Source organism: Photinus pyralis, unplaced genomic scaffold (genome assembly GCF_008802855.1).
Source record: "Photinus pyralis isolate 1611_PpyrPB1 unplaced genomic scaffold, Ppyr1.3 Ppyr1.4_LG6, whole genome shotgun sequence".
Taxonomy (NCBI): domain Eukaryota; kingdom Metazoa; phylum Arthropoda; class Insecta; order Coleoptera; family Lampyridae; genus Photinus; species Photinus pyralis.
Genome location: NW_022170663.1, coordinates 35,985,951 through 36,013,487, shown reverse-complemented (window position 1 = coordinate 36,013,487; position 27,537 = coordinate 35,985,951). Strand labels below are relative to the sequence as shown.

Here is a 27,537-nt window from a genome sequence, read left to right as displayed (position 1 = left end):
CTGATTTTCGATTTTAATTTTTTCATGATAAACTAGTCGTACTAGACATTTCTAATTAACACATTATTCGAACACTTTTTAATGGAGATTTCGAATGTGGCATCTCGTTTTAAATAACTTTTAAGATGACAGAGAAACACGTGGGAATTTTAGTTTTTCTTATGGGCGCCATTTTTAATTTTGAGATTTTAAGATTACGTCTTTTTTTCTCTTTACGACGATATATCACACATGGTGGTTCAGTATCACATTTTTCCTAAAATACAATTTTTAATTTTTTGGGAAGAGTGCTTTGGAAAAACAAAACGTTCTTTTATTGTGAACAAAAGTTTGACAGTTTGATGCATATGTCCGGTTGCAGCGTAGGCATCAGGGAACTAGATGTGTTGAGAAAATTCGATTTTCATATGAACAGAATTGAACCTTCGTTTTGCAAGAAAATTATAATTCAAATTAGAACAAAATGAATGAGAATAAATAATATTTTAGCAATAAAACTAGCACAAACGTAAATGACACTGCTTGAAACAAGTCAACATTTTGTTCACAACAAAAGAACGTTTTGTTTTTGCATAGCACTCTTCGCAGAAAATGAAAATTGTATTTTTAGAAAAAATGTGATACTGAACCACCATGTGTAATATATCGTTGTAAAGAGAAAAAAAGGCCTAATCTCAAAATGTCAAAATAAAAAACGGCGCCCATAAAAAAAACTAAAGTTGCCACGTGTTTCTCCGTTATCTTGAAAGTTATTAAAAACGGGATGCCATATTCGAAATCTCCATTAAAAAGTGTCGCAATAATGTGTTAATTAGAAATGTATAGTACAATTAGTTGACCATGAAAAAGTTAAAAATGAAAATCAGAAATTTTCGATTTTTTGCCATATTTTCAAAACTATTGAAGATATTATAAATTGATTTTTAGATTATTATTCAGCCCGAAAATTCGCAACTTTGCCCTAATTCAACCAAGTTTCTATCTCTTAAGATAAGCGAGATCCCCATAGTGGCAACCGAAAAATGGACATCGTGTATACACTTTAATTTGTTGCTATTTTATACATTATTATGTTGTTGTTATAGTTATAGGAGGGGTGGTAGACCGCCTATTTGGCGAACCCTTTCCGATTCTTAGCCTGAGCCATAGAATTTCCTCTATGCCTGAGCTCATCAATATGTATTATTATTATTATAACGGAAAATTTTGACTTTTTCCCAAATGGAAGGCGCACAAGCCTTGAGGATTGGCGCACAAATCAGCAAAAAATAGGCACAAAAATAAGATATAGGTTTCGAGTCGCTCCAACTGTGTGAGGGGTGCTGCGACCCCTTTTAAAAGTTTTGAATTCCTCCGAAATGAAAGGCGCACAAAATCTTAGTATTTAGAGCGCACACAATTACGGTATTAGTGTCATGTTTTTACGATCCTAAAGGAAAATTTTGATTTTCTTCGGAACGAAAGAAATTGGGGTGTCGATTCAGGGGCGTCAACTTAATCCAGCTAGTAAAGGTGCGGCAGCGTCTACATTTCTCGTACGGTGAATTTAAGAATTTTAAACGCGAAAACGATTGGAACTTGAGGAACACTAATTTCGCAAATGTTGCCAGAGGTCCGTTTTTTTGACGAGATGTCCTGTGACACAGGAGAGTCGGGTCGTGGTAACGGAAGCGGTACCTATTTAAAACTAATTACTCACTGAAAAAGTTGATTTTGACTTTATATCAGTCTGTACTAACACTTTGTTAATTGATTTAGATCAGCCTATTCAGTTCTTCACTCCTCAAACCTCATTAGCGTTTTTGACGATTAGACTACGGGATTGTCTCTCTTGCTTTTCCCGAACCCAGAGCGAATAGCGGCTTATGCCGTTCACTCTCATATAAGAGTATATAATCGGCATTTGCACTTGCATTATAGGATTTGATTTTTGTATTCTAGGATCAGCAGTAAATTACGAGGAAACATCTGATAAAGCATCAAAAGAATTATAGCAGTTTACTTAATCATATCTTTAACATAACGCTGAGAATGAGAAATGCCTAAAATTATTCGTGCAGAAATTCTTTCATTAATCAAAGAAATTTCGGCGAAGCAAAATCGATATGTTTAAGGGTGTAAACGAAAACTTTATATTTCATTTTGTAAATAGAAAGTTTAGCATTATAAACGAATTTTGCAACAATGACAAATGGACGAATCGGACTAAGAAGTACAAATGGGACATTTATTGAGGACTTTTACAAAATTCAGTTTCAACCCTCGACATGAAAAATGAACCTGCAATCGTGGTCTCAATGGATTTCCTTTCGGAACGGACGTTCGTCGAAATATTTGGAAAAGTTGTCGGCGCTTGCAGTTTACGATATGCTAAACTTTTACGTCTTAAAGCCGTTGATGTATCATTTAATCAGAAGAAAAGTACGGAAGTCAGTCGGGCAGCGCGATTGGAACAATAAACATATCCAGGATGGTGTCTGAATCGCATTCGAGGCGCGGATACTGCATTTTTATGCAGCTTTGCAATTCTTCAGAGTTTTTGTGCAACACTTTACGATCGGGAGCAATACTGAAGTGCAGCTTTGCATTTCATTTTATCTACTCGCGCAACCGTTTCCGTTTTCCTAAAGGAAACAGGATCTTAAGTTATAACGCGTTTGCAAACAAATAGGGGTGAGTCGCCCTTGAAAGTGAATAAATAAGATAAGTTAGCGGAAGGCGTTCTGAAATAAGTTTAAACCTTAATATGTGAGATATATAAATTGATTTCGCTTATTTTTGCAAAAACAAACGTGCCGAGAATAGGAAGTGGCAAGGTTTTCCTGCAAGTCTCTAACTTTATGACTGTTCTGAAAAGTTTAAGTGTACACTATGGTTAGTGGAAGGTGTGTGTTATCATCCACTCTCGTTGTAGCAACGCGACGTTTCAAACTTTTGGATGGTCGCCGCTATTGCACCAGCTGCAGTTTAATACGGGTTTTTAGTTTATTTATGGATCCATTTTATACCACTGTCGAACTGATACGGTTTAGACAAAAGAACGTGCTCTACTTTGAAAATTGTCCTAGAAGGAAAAAGTTTGATTAGTTGTTTAAACGACGTATGCAGCTGTGTCATTTTATTCACTTTGTTTCTAAGATTATGTTGCTTCATAAAATACAGCAAGTGGATCGTAATTTTACTTCCTATAAAGAAACTCAAATAAGTTGGCAGATATTTCAGTTCGTACTCCGGCGTTTATACATTCATGAAACATTTTCATATCACCATGTCTAACCTATTCGGTATTTATGATACGTTAGCGGAAAACAAGATGAGATTTCTCCTTTGTTAGAAATATCGGTCATCAGAGCAAAAGCGCCAATATGTTTCGACAAAAAAAGAAAGGGCAGCGGTCGGAATTTACACTAAAATTGCAGATTATGCAAATAAACAAAAGTACAATCCTCGGTGGGCAATTGATCATTCTAATCTACCGACATGGAAAACCAATAAAAATTTTATATGTATTTGCAGCGAATTTCACTTTGTGAGAATGCCAAGAATATAGCGCCATAAATATCAAAAACCGACAAACATATCGCCAATATATGAGAGCCGGAAATCTAATCCATACTTTAAATGGCGTCATCATTTTGATTTTATAATACGCGACGATTGCTTTCAGCAGGTATGCACTGATCACCATCTCATTTGGAGAAACATTTAATGGAAAAGGAAAGTGAAAAATATTATCCCTATACTAGGGAAGCAACTGCGATACCTATAATTTATTCAAGCTTTCCATTGCAAGTTACACCAACTAACAACCTCAAATCAAAACTGACGCCTCAAAGGCTTATAGAGTGATGAATTCTTTTAAGAAACCCGTATTTTGAGCAAATGTCTTCTTTTTGCATTACTCCAAATCCAAAAAGCAAAAAGCAAAAATTCCGTAATATATTTTGTTTATTCAAAATATCCTTTCTGTGTATTTATAATGTTTAGTTCTAAATACAATAAAGTCCGTAATAAAATCTTTAATTGTGTTGTTTAATTAAATATAAAGATAATGGATAAGAAGATGCTAACGTTGAAATGGGCTTTCCTATTTCATGGAGTCGAAATCGAGTATATTTCGGCTAGTATGAAATGAAATCACGTGAATTAATGTAAGAAAACTTCATCGCTGTGAAATTGGTGACTTGGGGGGGAAAATTTTGAGGATAATGAATGGTTGGGGTTTTCTTATTACTGCCAGGAACTTCTTACGAGCGCAAAATTTATTGAATACAGTCCAAATAGCACAGACAATCCTACTGATTTTTTTTTTCAAAAGGTTCCTTGGGAAAATGATACAAACTTATTTTTGATTAACGGAAAAAATGTTCCTTCGCGAATATTATGAGTTTATATTATCCTATCTTGAATTTGTTGGGGTTATTCTTCATTCTTCAATAATTGTTCTTTTTCTAGTGCGTACTGAATGTTTGTGACCCGTCACGTTTTATAAGATTCAGTCTCAATTACGCTACCCGAAACCCGAACTTTTCTTTAAATTTAATTTTGATAATTTCTTAATTAGAACACAAATTTCGGCAAAATTTTACACTTTTAGCACAAAGATATCCGAAACGTATATTTTGGGCGCTTTTACCAAAAAGAACACTTAATTTTTTCAATAAATTTTCAACTTCCGTAACTAGCGGAAATTACTACTCCCGGTCATACATAATTAAGTAATATTTGTGTGGTGGAATGTTTCTGAAACCATAACTCTTTTCAACCTTAGAAATTGTTCCTACATACTTCAAAGGAAAGAGTCGCATATAAATGCTCTCGTTACAACGGGACTATTAAAAAAATGTGAAATTTTAATTTGAAGCAGAAAACAGGGAGAGTTCGACTTAAATCTTTGTGCATCATCGTTGAGTTCATAACGAACTCGTCCTTCAAATTCAAACTGAGCTTTCAACAATTGAATGCTTTTAAAAAACAAACACGAAGGAGATTGAATTAAATCCTTACTTATCGTCGTTAATTTATAACGATGATTTGCCCTCAATCTCAAATAGAGGTTGTTTTCTGTTTCAACTCAAAGGCGTGTCGCTCTTAGAAGAACCTGAGATTTAAAAAAATTTGAAGCAGAAAACCAGCACGGGGTACACCTAAATCTTTACTACTCATCTTCAATTCAGTGCGCATCCGCCTTTGGTTCGCTCTGAATCGAGAATAAGGGGGTTGTTTTCTGTTTCACATTTTTCAAAAATTCAGTGGGGAGAAATTGAATTTCCAGCAATTGGTTGCAGAACATGCGCACTGCGAGAGACAAATATGGAAAGTTGACTCAGTTTTCCCCAGCACGAATTTTAAAATACTTCCATTACCAATGGTCAATATATGTAATATACAGGGTGCCCATTATGTACGGAATGTAGTATATATCTCGGTTAATATCGAATGTATACAACATTTTTCTGTTTGAAAGTTGTTTAGCATTTTATTTCCCATAATAAAATAGCATTCAGTTGTTTTTATTTCAGAAAAGTAATGAGTAACGATAACAATATTGATATTTTTTAAATGGCAGTGCACATTTCCCTCGTTATTTAAAAAAATTCAATTGTTTTCCGTTATTCATTTGTTTTCTGAAATAAAAACAATGAATGCTGCCTTTATTGGAAATAAAACTTTCATATAGAAAATTTTTGTATAGATTCGATATTTACCGAGATATATACCATATTCCATACATAATGGGCACCCAATATAAATATAAACAAGACGCATTTTCTCAATTTCTTAGTTCCTTTTCCGTCCGAAATCTCATGAATTCAGTACCAACATTTCAGTTTAATCTTTTCGGTCAAAGATAGGCAAAGGTACAGTAGTAACTTTAACTGATTTAGTGCATTATTTTTAGCGCATTTGCTATTATATTCGTGGCCGGTTGTCTGGTTGTCCGGACAGTTTCTAAAGTCCACTCTGTTTATAATAGTGTCAAAAAATGCATAGGTACTTAAATGCCAAAATACCGTAAGTGATGTATCAAAATGGTCGACAGTTTAACGCCTGTTCGGTACTAAGACAAAATGTCCAGTAAATGAAATAAACGATTTCCGCTAATTCTATCCTGATAGTATTCAGAATGTGCCATAATGCAGTAAGAGCTTTCAGTTTTCTTGAAAATATTCTGATAATACGTTCGCGAATAAGAGGATAATCACAAATATGAAGGATAATAATTTCCAAAAAGTATTAATTAGATTATTAAATACAAGTTTGACCAATATAGATATAAAAATGGGCGATAGATAGAGGCAATATTGGGTGCTTGCAGCGTTTGTCAAGCGAATATAAATTTATTTCTCGTAGAGAACTTTTTAACTTGTACCTAACTGATTTAAGACCTTTCTCCTTCTTGACAACATTGAAACTTTTAATTGGGAACTTTTCCAATTAACACTCATATTACTTTGTAATCAGTTTTTCCTCTACATTGTCGTTACATTTGTTATATATAGACGATAGTGGTGAAAAGACTTACCGATGAACGACCCCCAGGCTGTGCATGTGAGCCAGCGCCGAAATTAATTGACGCGCGTACACCCTCGTATTCCTTTCGTCCAGCTTTCCATACTTTTGGGATTTAATGAAAGTGCAAAGGTCTCCTCCGCCGATTAGTTCCGTCACGAGGTAGTAAATGTTGTCGTTCTGAAACAATAAAATATCTACTTGTAATCCAGTTAAATTGTATTTTTACCAGGAAAGTTGTGGGGTAGTTTTGATTTCTTTGATTGTATATGTTTTTTGGGGTGCTGAATTCGAATCTGAGGTTTGCTAACAAAATTTCATGACGCAACATTGAAAAAAATACAAGAGAAGTTGAAAAAGATATTTTTTGGTAGTTTTGTGCTTACAACTGGAAAACTATCAACTTTTCGAAAATAACCTTCCTATTCAAAATTAAAGTACATAAAATTTCCTACAGATTCCACTATTTAGTTTTTTTCCTCGATAAACCGTTCGGGCTCAAGCGCCAGTTGAAAATTGGCGTATTTCGGCTGTCTCCACAAAACATAGCTTTTTCGCACTAAAACCCTAAATTAATATTAAGCGTTGTCAATAAGTGAATTCCTTGCATTTACCTACTATTATTTGAATTTTATATGTAAGGGTGGTTTTTTTCTCATTTTCATAACGTTCAAGGTGTTTATTGTAGTCCAGAATTGTATGAAAAATTTCTAACGAACAACAGTATATCATATTATTATTATATTATTTATAATATATAATACTTATACTGTGCTATCTAAAATTATTCCCACTCTCTTCCGAACCAGATAAAGAAATCACAAAACCCTACGGTAGCATGTTTGGATAATTATTGATGAATTTGGGAAAGTGGCGTTGTGGTCATTATTAATTCCAAAAATTCAAATGGAAAAAGGGGTATATTGATTTCCTATTCAACGGCATTATCCCTCTTGCTCCGGTGTTTTGAAAAATCACGTACTCCTCGGAGTGGGGTAACGCAGGTTACCCCAGCTTAAATTTGTCTGCTAACAACTGAACCCGATTTATTTCTTTTCTGTTTACATGTTAACCAGCGACAAAAAGCGAGTTCATGATTTTGGACTGTCCGTCCGTCCATCTGTGTAACTTTGTGCGCTTGTGTATGTATGTGTTGTGTATGGGAGGAGGGCCTCGAGACTGCAAACGTAGGTACACGGGGACGTAATGGGCCTTGGCTCATCTGTGAAGGAGTGGGAGAGTTTTATACCAGACGGAACAGTTATAAAATCTTTTGAGGAGACCGGTAGACAATGAAAAGTACGGATTTATATTTGCACAGAATAATAATAAAATAATAATAAATGATGAGTATTTGCTGATACAGCCGACATACGCGAATTTTCAACTGGCGCTCGAGCCCGAACGGTTCATCGAGGAAAAAAACTAAATAGTGGGGTCTGTATGAAATTTTAAGTACTTTCATTTTGAATAGGAAGGTTATTTTCGAAAAGTTGATAGTTTTCAAGTTGTAAGCACAAAACTGCCAAAAAAAATCTTTTTCAACTTCTTTTGTATTTTTTTCAATGTTGCGTCATGAAATTTTGTTGGCAAACCTCAGATTCGGATTCAGCACCCCAAAAAACATGTAGAATCAAAGAAATCAAAACTACCCCACAACTTTCCCGCTAGATGCCCGTTTGAGCACAAATGGACTGTATTATTGGGTCATCTTTCGAAAAATTCTTTTTAAATATCCAATTACGAGATCGTGAATAATAGATAATAATTACTTCAGTATTGCTCCGTCATGTACTCAAAGTGTTTTGTGTTGGAAATGTTGTTTTTACATTGAATTTTTCTAGGATTTTCTAATTTTTGAGATCAGTTAAAAAAGTCGTAGGGGTTTGAAATTTGGAGGAATCATAGTTTGTTTTATTATAAAAAAGGAGACAATTTTTTTTTGGACCGTAAAGTTGAACCGTTTCCGAGATCTCATAATTTCTGAAAAAACCACCTCTTTTTCAAGGGGATGAAAAATCTATTTTTTTTCATCGTACACAGTTGCGCGGGATAGCAAAATTTTAGGGAAGACTTATGTTTTAATAAACAAAATAAAAAAATATTATTTCTACAGAGAAACTTCGAGAAAATCGCCAAAAACTGGAAAATCGGATTTAAAATATACACGGTTTTTGACACGATCATTCAACGTTATTCTCTATAACTTTTATATTGAACATTTTCGCGTAAAATTAATAATTTTGCCACAAATTGCAAAGTACCACTTTCCACTCCGTTCAACCCCCTGGATTTCACCAGCGGAAAAATTCAGCTGTTTTAATTATTTTTCCCCAATTTCTAATCATTTCACCTGCATGAATAACCCGGTTTGCACCGGTAACTAATTTTTTTTGTCAAAAAATATTATATAGCCTGGACTAGCACTTCTTTTCTTATCAACACTAACTTTTATTATTTTTTCTTTAATATTTTGTATTGGTATTTTGTTAATTTTAATCTAAATCGTTATATTCTGATTTCGTTAGAGAAAGCCTCCTTCAACTTTCACGAAATTCGAAGCAGAGAAGAACACTAAGTCTACTTAGAGAATGAAGATCGAAAATCTTACTACCTACAAGTGAGACCAATAAGACCTGCAGTATTTTTCAAGTAACACAAACCATTGCCAAGGATTTTGTGAGTAAAGACGACCTGTGTTTTCAAAAATTCAACAACAAAAATTCATCTTAATCTGAACATATTCTTTGTCAGAATAGATCGACTAATTATACTATGTGTTAGTTCTGCAGGTTAATACACTAATATTGGATTACATAGGTGAAAAAATGAGACCCATATTATGCACTGTTGAAAAGCCAGCCTTTGTTCGACTAGTAGAAGGACTATCCGGGAAAAACCTTGCGACCGGAAAATTCTAAAACATCAAATGGAAGAACGAAAGTCCGCAGTAGTTGGTAATGTAAGGGAAGAAAGCCAAATACGTCTGTACAACAGCAGATGTTGGGAGAAGTAATAACAAAAGTTATCTTGGTATGACTGCCCATTATATTGACGTAAATCTTTTGTATTGAGCTGTGGCGGTTTAAATTTTCACACACATTTGATAAAATTGCAGAAACGATCAGCCAAATTCATAATGAATATAATTTAGAGATTCATAATATTTCAGGGACCATAACAGACAATTGAAGTAACTTTAGTAAAGCGTTTAACGTATTTGCCTCTTCTTTGAGTAGCGACCAATACAAATGCAATGAACTAACAGAGCTACAGAATCAAAATGACGTAGATGTTGAACCATTACCAGACTTTGATAATGATACCTCGTACGAGCTTTTACCCCAACATTTTAAATGTCGGTCACATACCCTCAGCCTTATTATTACTGTGGATGCGCTAGCTGCCGCAGAAAATACAAAGAAATTCACGATTTAGTTTTCCAAAAAGTTTTCTCTTTGAGGATTCTAGTAAGTCGATCCACTAAAGCATTTTAAATTACATTAAATTGGAAGTTCCTTGTCCAACTCGTTGAAATTCTATGCATGATGCATGTATAAAACTAATTAGCGTTGAATTAAAATTAAATGAGCGTTGTCAAGTGTTAAAAAAAGAGTTTCGACAATCCAATTTAATGTTTTTAAAAGAACATATTTTTGTAACAAAACCATTAGCACTTGGTATAGATATTTTACAAAACGAAAAATCTTGTCACTTAGGATCTGTTTTACCAACACTTTTTAAAATTAAAGCATCACTGGAAGCTATGACAAATTTAAAATTCTGCTCAAAATTACAGGAATGTTTACTAAATGGCCTTCAAAAACGTTTTTGTAATATAATGAACATAAAAATGTTGCAAGCCGACCATATTTGTTGACCACAATTTCAAATCCAAAATTTAAATTAAAATGGTTCGATATTACTCCTTTTAAAAATGAGGTTGATATCTGCAAAAATGCGTTAGGTAAATAGTGCAATAGAAGAGCTAGAGACGCAAGAAGATGAACGTGAAATCGAAAGCCACGCAAATCCTGTGGCCACTGGGGATGAAATTTCTTCTGATGATGATTTTTTACAAATGAGTAGTACCCACACCGAAACCACAACTTCTGTACAGTGCAATGAATATTTTAATGATGCAGATAATACATACTATCCCGCTGTAAAACAATGTTTTTTTAAATATAATTGTGTGCGGCCTTCTCCTGCACCCATAGTCAGAATATTTAGTGTAGGCGGGCAAATTTTAACTTCTCGTAGAAATAGATTAAGAGACGAAATATTTGAAACGCTATTGATTTTAAAAGAGAACGAAATGAGAACACATGTTTAGACTTAAGAATGCATTTAAATAAATTTTACTTATAAGCATGCATGTGTTAATTGTAATTATAATTAGTGTTAGATATTTAATAAAATTTTCTGTCCATTTATTTGTATGTTTTGCCATTTAATGGTGCAGATTGCTAATATCTAAATCGTATTATTAATAACATTTTAAAACTAATGTTAACAATAAAAAAAAACGATATTACTAAAAAAAATCTTATTGTAATACCGAAAAGTGCAAACATGGCTGCACCATCTTTACGGTATTTAGAATAATGAATCAAACCACAAATCCACCAATGTAAATCAAATTTACCTTTGAAGGATCCATAAAGGATCTAGATCATTTTGGGAGGATCTTGATCTAGATCCTTTTTTCCGTGTTGATCTTTGACCTGAATCTAGATCCTGATTTTTAAATGTATCTAGATTCTGGATCTGTATCTAGATCCAGAAATAAAGGGTCTTACCCAACACTGTTGACAAAGTACCCCATGACCTCATATGGCATGCACTCCGATCTCAAGGTATTAATTAAAATAAGTCCTTCCCCTTTTCCAGTGTTCTCTAATTACGTATTATTAGTACATTCTAGAAGTGTGACCAGTTTAGAAGACTTAATTTTGAAATAATTCAAGCTAAAAGTGATAATATATTTGTTATATACAAACATAGGGGGAATAAAAGCGTAGGTATTATTATTACTTAATTTTTCACTGAGAAAAAAAGTAATTTACAAGATGCTGGTTAAATTACATCTGGTTCTTTTTTCTAAAGTATTGTAAAAATCGCACGAAACTTACGTCATGTTAGCTAATCAATTATTTGAAACAACATTGGTAATATTGTAGAACGATATTTGGTTGATACAACTTAAATGCTGGTGAAGTTAACAATTTACCATTGTTAAATGTACCAGACAATCAATTTACTTAAATCTAGTAGATCTACCTCGAGCAAATTGTTAATTTAACCCAATTTGTGTATGTAAATTACACAGAGTTAAGTTAAGAATACTTAAATGTTAATGTGAATTCTACCAGATGACGTATAGTTAAATCTAACAATCTGTTAAAAATGAATTGTTAATTTAACGCCATGGGTGTGTGTATTTTACACAAAGTTATGTTATACAGACTTATATTATGTTAATGTGGATTTTACCAGACGAAATATAGTTAAATCAAAGTATATTCAATAAAAAGTCTTGTTAATTTCAAATAAAGTCTGGTAAAATCAACTTGTGCAGGGTAAAGGATAGCTAAGTACGCATTGTGTTTTCTTACTGATCAGAACGCGCACAGTGTCGCAGTAATCAAATCTCAACAACGGTTTCAATGATCAAACGTCTCTTTGGAGTTCTTGTGCTGGTGCTTCTTTACTATAACGGGGAAATTGACCAATTTATAGTTACATATTTCAAATATATTTCATATTTCTCCTTGATAAGCGATGGTCATTAGTCATACAGTGAGTGATTGGTTTCTGTATATGTCTACTCCTGCGCATCATCCGATAACAACGGTAAGTACTTATAAAAAATTAAATGTTACGTAGCTTTGGGAGGTATGAATGTATACCGGGTGGTGCCTAGCGCGACGCAGCATAGGGATTTCAATGGTAATTTCTTTATAGTCAATTACTAGCTCCCCTAATTATTTTACAGCAAAAGTCTAAATAAGTTTTTTTTAGAGAAAAAAATACTGAATCTGTTCATGCTATTACTCATAATTTTCCGTTTTTCAAAACCGTAGAAATCGATAAAATAAAAAGGTTCATTTTACAATAAATCAAATATGCCTTGTGACCTTATGTCAAGCGTTCTTGCGCCTTTAATACCTAAGGATAAACCCTGTAAACATCTGTCAATGTGTAAAATATTTCGGATCATATCAATGGTATTATATACGTTTGTTTGCAAAACACTGCGCGCCTTCAATAAATTGCTCACCACAACTTCTATTATTTATTATAAGTTTTTCAAATTCTTTCTTTCAGTTTCAGTCTTATCGTTTTGAGGTACCTAGACTCACAAAACACGTTTGATGACCTAGATCTGCTTATATTCTGGACAATTGGAGACCATGACCTTAACGATTATCTAACTAACTCCTGCGTAAGTAGTATGCAGTAGGAATGTTTAATAATTTAAATGTATTATTAGTAATTATATTTTGTTTTTGTAAAAAGTATAATATTTATTATAAAATTAAATTTTCCTTTTTAGGTTTTTTTAGTGCTTTTATTTTACGATTCCTTTTTACGTTGCAGACGTTGCAGGCAGTATAACTAAAATTCTACATAACGTAATTTACATACATTTTTTTGAATGGAAGTTTTAGTTAAATGTGTTCAAATTGATTCTTTGGCAAAAAATGTATATATCTACCTAACACCTGACCTAATATTATATGAATGTGTTATTCTGAAATTCATCTTTTATAATCGTAATATCAACTGGGAAGTATGGTACATTCGCTAACATGCACCGCCAAATGAAAGGGTAGGTATAACGCTATTGGACTGCAAAGGCTACAAAAATCCGAAGATAATATGAAAAATATGGAAAGGCAATTTTACTTTATAAACAATGCAGGCTCAACTATATATGGCTGTCAACTCGTAGTAAACTTGACATGATTCCTAAAGGGTAATTCTACTAGATCCTTGGTAATCAATCAAAATGTATGGTAAATTTTGCATGACACGTCGAGTTCAACTCATTAAAATATCATGTTGATTTCACAGTACCTGGTAAAATTCACTAAAAGCGGATCACTGACCATACAAATGGAAAGTTAATTTTACTTTTCAGTAATGCAAAATCAACCAAACTCCCCGCCAGTATATAGTAAATGTGATAATCGGAGTGGGTTAATTCTGCTTGATATTTCGTAATGTCAACAAGATGGTGTCAAGTTAATACCACATGCGCTATTGTAGTATTTACAAGACTTAAATACAATCGTGTGCTATATGTATGGTAAATTTTATCAGACAACTTCGTGTTAACTAAACTTTTAATTGTTAAATCTACTATAATTCCTTTACCCGAGCTATATTGTAATTGTAACACACATGTTATGCTGTCCCCTTTTTTTACCATAATTCATGGTAGTTTTAACATGATTATGGTTAACTTGACCATCTTTTTTTCTCAGTGTTGTCGTACAGAAAATACACAAATACTGTTTCTCTATGAACTGTTTAATGTTTACGAGTATATCACAGTTTGATGTACCATCTATCAGGAGGTTGAATACCCTACTTTTTCCGAAATGCACACTGAACAACTGTTGTCAATAATAGATTATTAACTTTTTGAGGGTAAATACTTTTTCTTATTAAACCACAATAAGGGTTGATTTTCATGGGTTGAAATACTCTGAAACAATGTTCCAAAGCCTCTGACAATCATTACTTAACTCATCTGAACCAAATTTTACTCACATTAAGCTATAATATGTAGTTTTATGGCTTTTTGGCAAAAAGGGGTAGTTTTCACCCCTAAAAAATGAAGAGCGCCCATTGGCATAATATAGATTTTCAAGCAAATCGATACATTTTGAAAAAATTGCCAGGTTTAATACTACTTTAAGTTTCGTTTCCTGGACTATAAGCCAAACAACTTTGGTATTAAACGGTGGGGTATTTTAACGTCTTACGCCATAAAAATTGCGTTTTGCTTTTGTATATATAGGTACAACTATTATATGCTGTATATCATCCACAAAACCAGAAATTTTGGGATGAAGTATTTAAAACGTATTGATGGTGGCCCTAGCTCTAGAGAATAACGTTTACTCTATGCCGGTACGCCCTAGAACGAATTGAAATGGAAATTGGCTGCTGAGGAGTAGTAACATCCACAAATATTCTAAAAAAGGACCAGAGAATGTGTAAAGTGTAATACATTACCTACACGTAGCAGGACACAATGAAATTTCATTCCACTATAGGATTTGAGTATTGCAGATGATTCGGATATTTCAAAAATAGGACGAATAAAAGCTACTTTCATATGAGCGCACTTACTTTGGTCCCACATACCTTGTCGACAATAGCCTATCTACCTTTTGAGCTTGAAAGTCGATAACGGACATATTTAATATGGAAAAGCTTTATATTATTCATATAAAAAATCTTCATGCGTCAGCAAAAAGGCAAATGTAATAATGCTTATATATTTCATGTAGGTACCCACCTTTCCTCTATCGTCGACAAAAAGGAATCCTCATTTCAAATTTGAGTTGTTGGCGTATACTTGAACGATCAAGGTAGGAACCTCGCTTCCCTTCTTTCTGAAAGTTAGAGTGAATGTTTAAATAACCTTCCCTTTATTTAAAACTTTATAAAAGTTTTGCTACGGCATCGAAGGCCTGTTTACCTCGAAGTATAACAACACAATTGTAAAGAAAGAGGCAACTCGCTACCCTTAAATTTTACTAAAGCTGTATGCTTGCCGCGCCTCCTCATTAAATAATTTTCTAAACTATCTCGTCTCGCATTTACCCAAGCTTTCCTTTACTTACCTAATTGAAATAAGCGTGAATCAATATTCGGCATCGTTCGCCACGGTAGCAAGATTAGTGTTTAAGAACATCAAAAGAATAGGAATACTAATTTGGAAGCAATCTAAATCTTTTTTGCGGAGAGGACGTATAAATCGTAGAAGTTTCTTATAAACGGAAAATAGTAATTTTTACATTCTCCTTTTCCTCGTAGCGCGCCCTTTTAAATTAGGCATCGGAGATCGACATGACGTAGTAGATTGACTGTCGACGGAAGGAATAGGAGGTGCGCGTCGCAATAAGGGGACTAAAGATTCCAAATTAAAACACGCGATGCGTTTCAGGAGCAAAAAAAGCAGTGGAGCAGCGGAGCGTTCGCGGATGGATTGAAGTCCCCACGCACTCTACTGATGAGTTCCATCACGGATATGCGATTACATCCAGTCCCTGGGGTCTGGGGTATCGCCTTACATACGCTGTGACAGGCTGACAGTCTCCTACTTCTACTGACTCAATTTGATTAATCTCTCCATAAAAGCGATCTCGGCTCGTATCTTCCCAACTCTCTGCGGTTCCCAGCGCAAAACCGTTTTCAAGACTTTAAATGCACGCTTATTTGACACACGAAAGATCAATGCAGATTTGTCTACGCCATTGCTTAGACGCCTTCTCGAACAAATCCGTCAAGTCTAAAATGAAATGCTACTGCCTTTCTCCCTCGGTCGAGCCATCGAGTTTACGATTCGCCGCCCCAACTAACATTTTATCCAAACGGAAATTGTCTGAGAATCTTAATAATGATACGAAACTCGCAGGAACATATACCCAGTCATTAAGTTTTTCATTTCACGTTGTCATCCACCAACGAAAACGCCATAAAATGTGCAAAAGTTTTGTGTTCTTGGAAAAATGACACATTTTTTTTATTTACTTCAATTGCTTCATGCTTATACATGCACTGATATATCAAAATTCGTGTATGGAATTACAGGATTTGATTCGACATTACAACCAGATTGCACAGGTTCATGAAATATGGCAATTCACATCAGGTATTATACTGAAAGGGGCTTGTTTTCAGGTTTTAATAACAGTTTAGACTCGAATTTCTGCGAATATGGGGGAGATTATACAGTAGCTGTTTGTAGACTAAAAGTGCTATAAGAAAAGCAACATATTCATTCTCAATTCGTATGATTTTTAAACGTAATCATCATCCTTAGTCAAAAGTTAAGAGAGAACTTTAATTTAGGGGTGGTCCGGCCATAATTATTCACATATTTTGCCATATAAATCATTGTAAAGCTTCTGACAATTCTGAATTTAATTTAAGCACGTCAAAAATAGTAAGCTTAGGTTCAACCGTCGCGATCGTTACCATAGAAACATAATTGTCATATGTTCTGAACGTCATTTTATAACGTGCATTTGAAATAAGAATGAGAGATGTCATTAGAATGCACAATTATTTGTTTCAGAAGCTATTCTGGCCCCTTAATGTACATTAAAAATAATCTATTCGATGGACAATATAAATTCGAGACATTCAGACCTGTGATGTACAGAACTTAATGTGCAAAACGTTATTTTACGTTATTTGGTATAGGCACAATAACGTTACGTACACGTTAAGTTTAACGTGTAGAGATAATTGACCAATCCAGTGTAGGTAGAATCCACCACCTAATTGATTTCATTTCAGGCAATTCGGAAATAACATTTCTTTTTATTAGTGCAGGTACGTTCTTACAGTAGTCTTTGTTACTTACCTACTTTGAAAAAAAAAACGAAACGCTTAACTTTGATCTTCCCTAACATGGTGCACTCGCATTGACTATACCAGGCGATCAAAAATGAGTGGTGGTCGAGTCGCCTTTGGAAGTTTAAGTTAAGTACGATTTCCCACGTAAACAAAACTTCCAAAGGCAACCCATTTTTGATCGCATAGTAGTTTTGTTTTGAGCTACCTCACTCTCTAAATTTTCATCGTCAATAATTTCATTGGGTACTCTAAAACAGTTGAAGATTTGCTGTGGATTGGCTGTAGGGTAATAATTTCGATTGTCGCTAAAGAAATGGGGATATAGAAACAAGTACTTTTTAAATTCTACAAGGACCTTATAATATAAGTCGACACAATGGATTTCACAAGGTGCACCACACGGATCAAAACCTATCTAAACAACACAAAAGTGCAAGTTTGATTCCCAAATGAAATAGGTACTAAGTGTTTTAGTATCACTGGTTTTGTAATTTTTTTCCTCATCGAGTGAGGTAAAAATCCAATATGGCGTCCATTTAAAATAAGAAAGTTGATGTCAATATCTCGAAAACCCGCCATTTTGAAAATTTTTTCTACACCCATTGAATTATGCAACTTTTATTTGAAACTGTTATCCATAATTCTCTTTTTTTCTAAAATATTTGAACTTTTTAAAAATGGCGATTTTCACTTTTTTCCAATTACCTAGGAAACGATTTACTTTTTTCAAAATATCGCATTCAAATATCCATCAGCATCAAAAACTACACAACTCAATTTAACCGAATCTGTAACAAAGATAGTCTGATAGTCATGTTATCTTACTCAATTTAAGACACCCTGTATAATAGACGAATGGAAAGCTCTCGTGAAGACCTACATTTAAAAAAATACGTGTAAATCGGATTAATAGTTCACAGAAATCATGACTTTGGGCTTGTGTTCGGGACAACCAAAAATGAGTTTGCAAATCGGGTCGCATCGAACGATTCTTTAAGTTTTTAATTTTTGCTTACAGAATATGAATATAGAATTTGACCAAAATGTATGATCTTTATTTATGAGAGTGCCAAGGGGCCATTATAGAGTTACCTTTCTTATTATATTATATTATTTTGCTACTGGTTCAATAAAAATTATATGGTTTTGAGTGATAAAACTAAATACCAAATTGTTTCTCTTAAAGAAAACATACCTAATCTTCCAAAGTCCGTGTTACTTTCATAATTTAAACTGCACAAACAAATTAAATTGTTCTTGTTTGCAAATTGAAAATACCGAAAAAATTAAATACCTGGGGTTAATCATTAATACTAAATTATCTTGGAAGGAGCATATTAGTAAATTAAAGCAAGAAATTTTTGGTGTTCTTCGTAAGTTTTATTTCATAAGGAAAGTTTGTCCAGTAAATGTTGTGAGTTCTAAGTTAGGTTACGGGCTGTGCTGCTTTTGGCGGTAGGTACGTATGCTTCCACTCTTTACCCTTTAATGGTTTTGCAGAAAGTCGTAATAAGGGTAATTACTAGAAATAGTAAAATGACACACTCATGGCCAATTTTTCAAAAGTTAACAATTCTACTTTTAGGACATATGTACGTTTTCAAGGTATTGAGACTTTTTTATATTAGAAGAAGTAATAACTTTTGCAATTTTGGTAAGCAGCATAATCTAAGACCTACTTTACCAGCTACAGTTCCTCGTTCAAAATTAACTCAAAAGTAATCTCAATGTATTTTTATTGCAACTTAAAAAACTATTATTGGCTACTGAAAACATTGAGGATGATTTGTTTAGTTTTGCGGCTTAGTTTTTATGTGGTTTCGTAAATAGTTCTCATGATTTTTTATGCTTTATATATGCTTTTCTTTTTGGATAAATTATTTTTAAGTTATTTTATGATCATAGTTTAAAAGTTATTTTATTCTCAGCTCTACTCGCAAATTTTATAGACTGCTAGTAAATGTAATCCGTAATCTTTTCAGCTTTATTCTTTATTATTATATTGTTTGTTTTTCTTATTATAAATGACTGGCTCTAATTCTCTTTTCGCGGGTATATAATATGCAATACATGAGGGAGGTCTCACCACGGACGTTGTCTATGGGAACCCTAATATTTCTCAATGTGATATATTTACAAGTTTAATTTTCTTTTTTTTTATTGTAAATCATGTTATTATATGGAGAAATAAACATATATTATTATATTATTATTATTATATTTGTTAGTTAACTAAAAAAATTTTACAGTCCGTCGATTTGCAAGAATCATCAGGACAATTTTTGGAAATGGCTATCGTAGGGTTCCACCATCTAGTCCGTCTAGTGCGACAGTTGAATCTGTCAATTAGTCTTAGACTAATTGACAGATACAACTGTCAAATGTTGACAGATACAACTATCAATTAACACTCATTGATTGATACAACTGTCGACTATCGTTAACTGACGTATACTGAAGTGTAAATGAGTAAAAAAGTTCATCGTGGCCGTGTTCTACGCCCTCGTATCAAAGTGCATGTATCATCAATTTTTTATGAGGAAGTTAAATACTTGAACCTCATAGGTTGGAAAATGTTAGAAAATTCCAATCTTACGAGTTGGAAAAAGCAATTTTTGAAGTTTAAAATTAACATAATCAACAGATTGTTAATAAACCTTATTTTGATAACCTAACCCCTCCTTTTTCGAAAAAAGGGCAATTTTGTTCAAAAAGCTTTGAGTTTTGATGAATGAGGGAGTGAATTTGCTTTTAAAGTCGATGATGTTGAAAATAAAAAATATGGAATCCCATTCCTTGGTAAACAGGAAAAAATCACATTGTTCCTTAAAGAGAAAATACTCCTACTAGTAGAATTGTATATAAAATGATATTGGTAATTGATGACGTGAAATTGAAAAATAGCATTTAGGGTGTTTGTAGAGGATTTTGGGTCACTACATACATATATGGTTTTCCCATTAACGCAAAAGTTGGAAAGTTTCGCAAATTAGAAACAGGGATGATTGAAACGTAGTAGACCTTTAAGCAAAATAAGTGTACTTGTAGCAGGTGTGAGCGTTAACAGTAATAAAATAAAACTCCCCTTCTCCATGTACCTACTCGTGTAAAAGTTGTATCCAAATCGTCACTTTATACGTAGTATGTAGTCGAGTTTAGTTTAGGCAAATGTGGCCCTCGACACCAACAGATTAAACTTTATAGTTGCACCGGTAGCATCTATCTAAGATAATTACCCATGCATCATACTGGTGCGTGTTGCGGAGTGAGTTTCTGTAATATTGATGTTGAGGACATCAGCTGTTCGTTTCAACCCCCACGTTGCGGGAAGCCCTTAGCATCAGATGCTCTCATTTCCCTTTCAACGGGGTAGAAGAACACGCACCGTTTATATTCGCATTTTATGAAGAGCCGTAACTCGCAGAATCAGATGGATGTGTGCGGGCGCGATTAGAGGAACACGCGAAAGAAGGGAGAGGAATCGTAGTAAGGGAGAGACATAGAGGGTTTATTTATTGTAACCGAGGAAGAAGGTACGCGGACACTGCGGGTGTAAGAGAGATGGGAAAAGGAAAGGGATAGCTACCCATCAGCGCCAGCTGCCGGCCCATCCGAATATTACTCAGCACTTTGATCTCTCTTTACGACCCTGTGCCTTATTGCATCGCTAATGGTCACTGCTAGATCTGGTATTTTATTAGAGACCTAATCACGTTTTATTCTTCTCCCCCAATTCTGATTCAGTTCTTGGAACGTAGACGATTTCGACATGGATGAAACGACCTACTAAACTAAATTTCTTCCAATTTAAACATAAAAGATTCCATTTTGTAAAAATGCCTCATGTAACGTCGTTCTTACAAGAATTTCGGAAGGGCTGGAGGTAGAAGAGCTTCATTAACGAAGCTTATTACTTCCCGAGTTTCCGTATACGCATCGTCGAAATTATAATAGTCAAGTCCGTTGCGTAATAAGCAATCGCTCGGGGCTGCTCACTTGAATAACTCTTATCATTACAGAGAAGTAGAAACTTAGTTCATCAACTGCGTTATGGTTTTCTTAACAGGGAAGGGAATGGAATAGGCGTTATTTAGAACAAGAATCAATTTGTTGGTGGTGAATTACCTATTCCACTGAGAAGCATTATCTATGAACTTTCGAAAGTAAGTTAAACCTCACTCACCGTGTCGAAATTTTCGTTTGGGAAACATTTCATCTATTCAAATACGTGTTCCATTCTCCATTTTTGAACATAATGTTAACATGTGATTGAGTATCGTTAATTCGCGTAGATGAAATGAATTCGAATGGCACGATAAAGCCAAAACGTCAAAGAGTAACACGCTTTGTTTATTGTTGCTTATTTTCAAAAGAAATTTTGAATTTCACGCTTGTTTTCGACCAGCAGCCAAAAGACAGGTGTGTCAAAAACCGTATACAGACTAAATCAAAAATTGACGTTGTGCGCTTTATCATTGATAAGGCCATTGTTTGTCTCGATTTTTAAATCTCATTGTTACTTACTTTTCATTAATCTGAATTCACGAATCAAAGCTTTAGCGACATGTGCGTATGAAATCGAAACAAAAGCCAAAAAATCAGCCCTTATCTCTACAGCTCGATTCCTCCTCATTCAAAGGGTGCATATTCGTATACGAAAAATAAAACGATACAGTTGAGCACAAACGCGTTAATTTGATACTTGAAAATATCTCACCAGCTCATCCACTTAACAGCGTTCGTCTAACTAATGCATCGTTTTTTGTTTCCAAGTAATTATCTTCAAAATGGATATTGTCTCTGTATAAAAGGATAAGTGAGGTAGTTGCTGAAGGACCTATAGCAAAGTCTGGAAACTTCATCAAACTTAAATCAAATAAAATAGACGCGGAAGCTCTTACCTGCATAGTTTGAAACAAGCTGACAATACAGGGATGTCGTAACTGCGCCATTATTCTCGCTTCTCGATGCAAGTTTTTCAGGATGTATTCTTCTTTGATCTTCGTAATATCGATAATTTTGACAGCAACCTGCAAAAGATAAATACACGTTAACTGTCATCATCGAATTTTAGGTTAATGCAAGACACGATTCTGTCACTCATATTTCCAAAGTTGACATTAAAGTTGAATTTTTGCAAAAATATTCGACAAAATTGTACAGGATGAAATTGAAGAAAAGTTCTAAATTTTGTAAAATACGAAAGCCAAATTTTGGAACATTGGTCGCTAATAGAAAAAATTCGATACAACTGAATGCCGAACGATCCTCAAGATCGTTTTTCCACCTTAACTTTTTGGCCCGATTATCTACATAGCTGTAAAAGAATAGGGTCTTTTCTTATACCTTTAAGAACATGTGTACCAATTTTCAAAAACAGCGGACGTTTCTAAACAAAATTAGTGCACACGGATCGATAGACGGGCAGTTTTTTGAAGCACTCTTAGTTACGAAATGACTTTCATTTAACAATTCTAGACGTTGAAAATGTACAGCAGTATTTTATTGCTCGTTTGGGATACCGCAGAGCTGTTAAAGGCGGGCACTTTCAGCATTTGCTAAAATTATTTTTGAGATTTAAAAAAATAATTTATGAATCGGTTTATGTTGCAATACTTCAACTCGAATATTTCGTCAACAGTTGCAGATAGGTATAGGGTATTTACTTCATGTAAATGTACATGTCTACAATTTTCTGGATAATATGATAATACAATTATAATACTACAGGGCTATTTCTATTTAAGGAGGAAATATTTTTCCCGACACGCTTTTTGGAGCAAATCGTTTCCCACGCAAGCTTATTGTTTTCCAATGTAGAATAAGAATATACAATAAAAACGATAGGAATTGAAACCAACAAATTAACAAATAAAGAAGTCAAATCCGTAATTTCTGTAGGTGGAGATTAATCACGAAGAAAAAAAGAGGGGCCATTCCGAAAACGAAATTAAAAAAAGGAATCGCCATTGCAACCGTTTTGTGGTTCCTTGAAGTTCCTTGGCTAAAATTTCACGTTGTCGTTTCAACCAGGTAGCGTCTACAGTTGAAACTCATAGAGCAGTGCTTCCCATGGCGCCCCCTTTCTGAAATCTAAAATTGCTCACGCCCCCTTCTCCGATTAAAAAATAAAAACTGCTTTACTACAAAAAAGAATTTAAAAAAATGAATTAATTATTGAGTTTTTTTCATTTTCACTATGGAGACTCGTGCACTCGTAAACCGTAAGAGATACAAAGCAAAGTTATGCAGAATTTTATGCTGACTAATTTGTCCTTTCAAAGTTTTCTGTAGTTTTACAAATGCCAACAAAAACCGAAAAATGTCATTTTCGACGTCGTTCACTGTGTCTTTTGGATGGTCGACGGTTTTTTTTATTAACTTAGACGTTTGGAAAGTAATAGCTAACGAATTGAGAAAATTTAGAGTGGTTGAAAAAGAAAATTTTGAAATTTGGTCTTTCTATTAAAGTGTCAAAACTGAGGATGAGGCCCGTCTTTTTTATTTACATATTTCTGGAAATTTTTGTTCTGTTCAAAAAATAGATTGCATTTTGTAAGTAATAAGTTTCTCTACACTATTGCGACAAATTAGTATGTCTAGAGTGAAGGGTTACAGGACATACGAAATAAAAATACGCTGTACCTCGGTTTTTAGAATCAGGATTTTTTCTTAATTAAACAATTTTGAGGTAATAAGAAATATTAAAACAAAATGTCTGTGTCGTAAAATTTATATAAAAAGAAAGTGGGAATATTATTAGTTTTTATTTAGTATAAGACCATTATTTCGAAGGTTATTGTGTTGGACTTAAGAGAACAACAAAACAAAAGGAAATGTGAAACGCACACAGAACAACTTACAACCGCATTACATTCCATACTGATTCTAGGACCCTCTTGAATCTTGAAATGAAAATAGGGTAACACCTAAGACGGGGTCTGTTGACAGTTTTGACATTTGTAGATAATTATCACTTTCAAACATACATGATAATTATATTTCATTACGCACGGGTGTAGGTAATGGATTTTGAGAAGGTGACTTTTGTAAATTAGATAAAATTTTTGTTTAAATCTCAAAACTGAAAACATTAAACGTAAGTTTAACGTGCAATCAATGGCAACTGAGACTACTACGTTTGAGTAAAAGATTTCGTGTTAATGCAAAGTTCGGTCCAAAGTTTGTCTACTAGTAAGAAGTTATTGAATAAAAAAAAGGCCCAATACCACATGTCACAGCGCGGTTCTGTAACATCGCTTATAGCGATCAATTTGACAACAAGAAGTTCTCTTTGAAATCGACGGCACATCTCCGGGGACTCGGTGTACTTTCCTTCCAACGAACATTTCGACATATTGCAGCGGTAAACGGAACCTTTTGCCAGTCAATACGGTAAAGTTATACGGAAAATTCTTGACACGTCGACATGACCGCCTTTGCGCCCCTAAATTTGTTTTCTTTTTATTTTCTTTGTGTTATAATATTGCGAAATGAGATTTCCATTTCCAATGGGGGAGGTGGCGGCGTATAAAGTACAGTTCCAAACCATATATTTATATTAAGCAAGATAAATATTGACACGTTCAATTTTGTAATGAATTATGTTTAGCTTCTGGACGAAAATATTCGAGAATCATTATGGTTGCGCCTTTTAGACGCCACTATACATCAACGAAAATATTTACATTAATCACGCTTTTATTTACTTACACTTAGGGAAATTGTCTAGAATTAAATCAGCCCTTCACATAATATTGATTATTAAGGACACCGTTTTAAAGTATCTCGGTTACGGTTACCAAAATATTAATTTATTATAATTACAAGTTTACACAGTATAACCCGGTTTGAACTCTTTGTGCTATACACGAAAAGTCTGTTTTTTGCATCATGATTAGTGGTTTTTTCTGTTTATAATTTTTTGATTTAGCCAAGATAAAGAGGATTAACTAGAAGGGTTTCAGATAGAAAAAAGGTTAATGCGATACAAATGTCGTTGTGTGTGAATGAAATTACCACCCCAATGTAAGAGTGTACTTGCAATACATTTTATAAAGCTCTCAAGCTCACTTAGTTTAGGTCGGCGTATCTGGAACCAAACCCAGGGAGGTAGAGTGACAAGCACTACGCTCCATAGCTCCAAGTCGAAACTTTTTAAAACACCAGGTATAATTCCATTTAAAGTTTTCTCGCGAACACCTTAATTAATCTACTGGTGGATTTCGTTATTGATAGAAAATAGATTTACTTGTTCCAAAATCATAGCTATGAATCAATACCTTACTTTCACGTGCATGACGAATAATAGCCAGATGACAGAGTAACCAACAGGTGATGACGTCCATTTCCAATAAATTCGAAATAATGCATCGATGAAAAAGATTATGTATTGCCCACCTAAAAGGAAAATGGATAATTTGTAACAACGTGCCTCTCATCAAGGATCAAGTGATCAAAAATAGGATTATTAACCAACACACGCAAACGTAGTTTGGAGAAAAATTGGAAATAAAATTCCCTCGGAAACCGTCGAGTGCGCTGCTTTTTTGGAAAAAATGTTGCTCAGTTCTTTTTTGGTGCCACAACCGCTGTATAATCTCGTTTTGTATGGTCCAAAATCCCTATGTTAACAACCACACCTACTTACCCAAGGAATATTTATTAATCGCACTACTTCACGAAAGCAATGACACTGGTCAACTGACTAATATTGTAGAAAACATGCGACCCCGAACTCGTTTGTCGTTATCGCGGCAAGGACAGGCTCAACGTAATTTCTCTATACGTGTAATTATAGTTATCGAATCAAATTGCAAATTATTCTAGACGTTAAAAAATGCGTTTCAAAATCAAGTCGGGTATCAATCAAATTGACAAGCGTTCCTGTTCCTGACATCACAAATCAAAAAATTAATTTTATACTAGAGATGTTTGAAGTTTTTGATGGAGTGAGCAGGCATTCTTCTTCATGTATGAAGTACTATACGTAGCATGGACATTCAATACAGCTAATTTTCAGTTCTCCTGTGCCATTTACTTTGCATCAGTTTCTACATTGTGATAATGACAGTAATAACAAGAATTTTGGTTTTCATATTTTTTACCAGATTTGATTAATCGCTCCCTGTTTTCTTTTGGAAACTGAAGTATCGCAATGGAATAGACTGTAATGCTTGGGCAGCGAAATTTTATAATCGCCGTCACTGTAATAAATTATTTATTTTGACAAGTGAAATTATTGTTCTCTATATGTTAAAGGATGAATTTGTATCAGTATATACAAGGTGTCTCAACTAAAATTTGCACCTTCTACTAAACCATTTTACAAATCAACAGCTCAATTTTATGTTCACTTTGAGGTCTTCCACCACATCTGCTTAGAATCATCGACGAATGACATTCATTTGGAAACTTCCCACCACGGATTTATCGGAAACCACTGATTAAAGGAACAAAACGCCGAGACGCGTCAAAAGATTTGTCAAGGGGGACAACTTTTTCATCAAAAACTACTTCGTCCCTTTTCACCCTCTGCCCCCAGAGTCATTCCCTTAAAAATTTTAAATGACAAGTAGTATCAAGTAATAGCTTGTTTAACAGATCTTTCGAAGTCCTTTATTTTGACGTCAAGTCAGTTTAAACGGAAGCGTATTTTTCCGTTTATAAAAAAGTGTTGTGGTTATCGAGTGTTTATCGGTTCTTTGTCAATGACACTTTCTCTATGATTTGACAACACTGGCTCTTCTGAGTCCATTCCCCAAACATGCCTTACCTGTTGTTATTCCTTTTTGTCGCAGCAACTTCCATTTAAAACGCCTATAACGTAGGCATAGAACATATTAATATAAGCGCTCAATCGATATGCGAGCTTACTCATTTTACTGACTATAGGAGGGTATATATGGTGAAGTAGAAGATATACCGCCCCCTCCCAATCGAAGGAGGTGCTGAGAGCTGCCAAAGTTTTTTTTTCAACGGTAGCAGAAATAAATTACCCTTGTGATATGCGATCGTTTCCTAAAGTAGGTAATTTTTACGCACGTTAGTAATGGAGATATTACATTGGGGATAAATCCTTGACTTTTTTGATGGAAATACACGTTTTGAGGGAATCCGAACCACACAAAATCTAAATGATGTCGGTCTGTCTGTAGTTTGGTGTACGTAGTTACATAAATACGTCCATGCGTAGTTACAGAGAGTGGAATTTTTCCACAGGTTTATGTAACATTTGTAAATTTTGCTTGCAGAAAGGTGACATTAAATTCAATTAGGATTTTTGTTATCGGCTTGTGTGATGGGTCAGGGGGTTTGTGGCGTAAAATATTTATTGAATTTGTTGTTGTAGTACCATAATCTTTCCAATAAGTAATTAGTGATTGATGATGCATTTGCTGAAAGATAGCATAATTGGAT

At 34.2% G+C, this 27,537-nt stretch overlaps 1 protein-coding gene across 2 annotated transcripts in view; it reads right to left on the bottom strand.

Moving 5' to 3' along the window:
- LOC116174704 (MAP/microtubule affinity-regulating kinase 4-like) overlaps nucleotides 1-25,517 on the bottom strand; it is an 83,234-nt gene extending 57,717 nt beyond the window's left edge. The window contains exons 1-3 of one of the 2 annotated variants that reach the window (XM_031492666.1): nucleotides 25,401-25,517; nucleotides 22,020-22,148; nucleotides 6,527-6,693 (exon numbers count right to left, since the gene is read on the bottom strand). In XM_031492666.1, the coding sequence (XP_031348526.1) occupies nucleotides 6,527-6,693; nucleotides 22,020-22,148; nucleotides 25,401-25,466 (362 nt within the window). In that variant the 5' untranslated portion in view covers nucleotides 25,467-25,517. The remainder of the gene's footprint in view (nucleotides 1-6,526; nucleotides 6,694-22,019; nucleotides 22,149-25,400) is intronic. The other variant, XM_031492668.1, reaches the window with a different exon arrangement.
- Nucleotides 25,518-27,537: the final 2,020 nt, after the last annotated feature.